We start from the raw sequence: 2,472 nt of genomic DNA on the forward strand, positions 1-2,472 counted from the left end.
ATAGATTGTTATAGTATTTTTAAAAAGTACCATAATGCTGGTCATTATGGGAAATAATTAATTTCAAGATGAATGCATCTAATAGCTTATGAATCACTTCAATCACTTCCTTGTAAGGAGCTAGACTAATAAGTGAGTATAATGTAGTGAGTATGCAGTTTCTGTGTTCCTCGCTTTGTATAGTTAATAGTTCATAATATTTAGTAATAGTTAATTCTATGTAAGTAATAACATTTTTAATGTAATTTTTCCATGGTACTAATTTTTGCTGACAAATTCATGTGCAAATTCAGTCATAAAATGATTTTTTAAATAGCATTAAAAGTCATAAAATATTATTTTAAAGATATATATGAAAGTCACTCCCTCTATTAATTATTTCTAATACTATTATAAACTACAGTTATTGTTACTATTATGTACATGTACATTCTCTTGCTAAAAGTTACTTTCATTTTCATTATTATTATTAGTCTTGTTTTGATAGAAAGTCACAAACTGTTTTCACTTCTTCTCCAGTGATACTATACTGAGCTCTTGCTTGTATCTCTGTACCACTGAAATCCATAAATACGTTGTATCCTCTCTCTTTTCTTGGTACATTACCAGGATTAGGAATATCGAGTACTAGCTCACCAATCTCACATACTGTTAGTTTACCTTCTTTATCTTTTATATACTGAACCCCATCATCTGCTGTACAGTATATAGAGATACTAATTTGTGTGTAGCTTTGATAAATAGGTATTAATGTGGTCTTACATACTTTATCCTTTATCTCTTCTCCTTTGAGTACAAATACATTAAAGACATTGTTGCAACGTTGTTTACCATCTTCATCTACATACTTGTAATGTTCATCATGTATTGATGGGTCAAATATAGGACCACATCCTACCCCATAGGTAGCATCAGCAACACGTGATTGGATTATGTTAGGATCTTTCCTCCACATTACTGCTCCTGATACAACAGCAAGATCTGGTTGTACAGGACACACTATATTATCATAAAGCATGCCATGATGCTGAGCGATAGCTTCTTCTATCCTTTGACTAACAAACCTACACCCTCCAAACCCTCCTACTAGATAAACTGTATCGACTCCATTAGGCTTAAGCTCATCAAATGCTGCCGTCACACACTCTATGATCATATCCATTGTGAATTGGAACACCTTCTCTTCTAACTGATTGTATCCTATTGTTAGCGAATCATCTCCCGGATCATAATGCATCTTCATCTGGCTTGTTTCATTTAGCTTATCACTGCCATAGAATTGTACTAATTTGCTTGGTAAACTTATTACTACTTCATGTAAACCCACTATTGTCTCGCCAAATACTTTTTTGTGTTTCTCAAATTCTTCGTAGAAGAGCTTATTTAGTGTTGCCTTGGCACTAATTGAATCTGATTTTATGAAAGACTCAAAACCTTTATCACCTACTGCTTCTTGCAGTAACATTGACAATGCTTCATTGATGGTTGTTCCTCCCCAGGTGTTACCCATTGGTGGTAGTACTACACTAATTCTCCCATTACTCTTATCATGTACAGTAATATCAACTGTACCTCCTCCTATATCAACTACCATATATCTCTGTGGAGGAAGGCCTTTAACTTCTGAATACTTATGTGCATATATAGCAGCTGCTTCTGGTTCTAGAGCTAATGATAGCTTCTGAGGATTAACCTCCTCTGGACGTGGTAAAGGAGAACCAACTGGAGTGAACCTTGTTATACCAGGAGCATCAGAAGTGAGACCAGCCTATTATATTAACATAATGAAATACAAAGCATGTATTAGGTTACCATATAAGCAGCTTCTCTCATCATTCTTCTTGCTCTTGCTTTCCATATAGCAGGAACAGTAATGACCCAATCAAAATCACTTGACTTGTATTCTCCTCTGAAATGAGTCAGTAGCTTCTCCTTGAGGTGTGTTAGTATAAAAGCTATAACTTCAATAAGATAGTAAGATCCTCCAGTGAATGAAGAGACTTGAGTAGTACGATTTAATGTCTGAGGGATACATTATTTTTATGTGTTTTATATCTACATGTAACTCACTTTATCTCTTTCAAGTAAATTTTTTATTCTTTCAAAGTATGTGACATTTTTAACATCTTTCCTCATACTGCTGTATATATTTTGTGCTTGATTTCCAATTCCAATTGTTGTATACTGCTCCCCTTCTTGTTCCTTCATGATCAGTATAGCATTTGGGACTCTTTCCAGTGTACTGTGAAGTGCTAGAACTTTTACATCTCCTCTCGTTGTTGGAGCAGTGTATGCTACTGATAGTGATGAGGTCCCAAAGTCAATAGCTGCTATACATTTGATGTCTTGTAGTACAGGAGTGGCTCTTGGTATCTTGTCAGCTCTTGGCACTGGTCCCTTAGATAATGCCATGATTGTAAGGGCTGCTGCTGTCTATTCTTAAATAGTGTTACATATATCAACATGACTAAG

At 34.9% G+C, this 2,472-nt stretch overlaps 1 protein-coding gene across 1 annotated transcript; it reads right to left on the reverse strand.

The window, feature by feature from the left end:
- Positions 1 to 414: 414 nt before the first annotated feature.
- Positions 415 to 2,443, reverse strand: LOC109589536 (heat shock 70 kDa protein 12A-like). The gene is made up of 3 exons (XM_020005595.1): positions 2,071 to 2,443; positions 1,813 to 2,022; positions 415 to 1,768 (listed from the first exon to the last, which is right to left on the reverse strand). Exons 1-3 carry the CDS (start codon positions 2,410 to 2,412, stop codon positions 470 to 472), a joined length of 1,851 nt encoding a protein of 616 aa, XP_019861154.1. The 5' UTR covers positions 2,413 to 2,443; the 3' UTR covers positions 415 to 469.
- Between the last annotated feature and the right edge of the window lie 29 nt (positions 2,444 to 2,472).

Source organism: Amphimedon queenslandica, unplaced genomic scaffold, assembly GCF_000090795.2.
Source record: "Amphimedon queenslandica unplaced genomic scaffold, v1.1 AMPQUscaffold_11211, whole genome shotgun sequence".
NCBI classification, from domain to species: Eukaryota; Metazoa; Porifera; class Demospongiae; order Haplosclerida; family Niphatidae; genus Amphimedon; species Amphimedon queenslandica.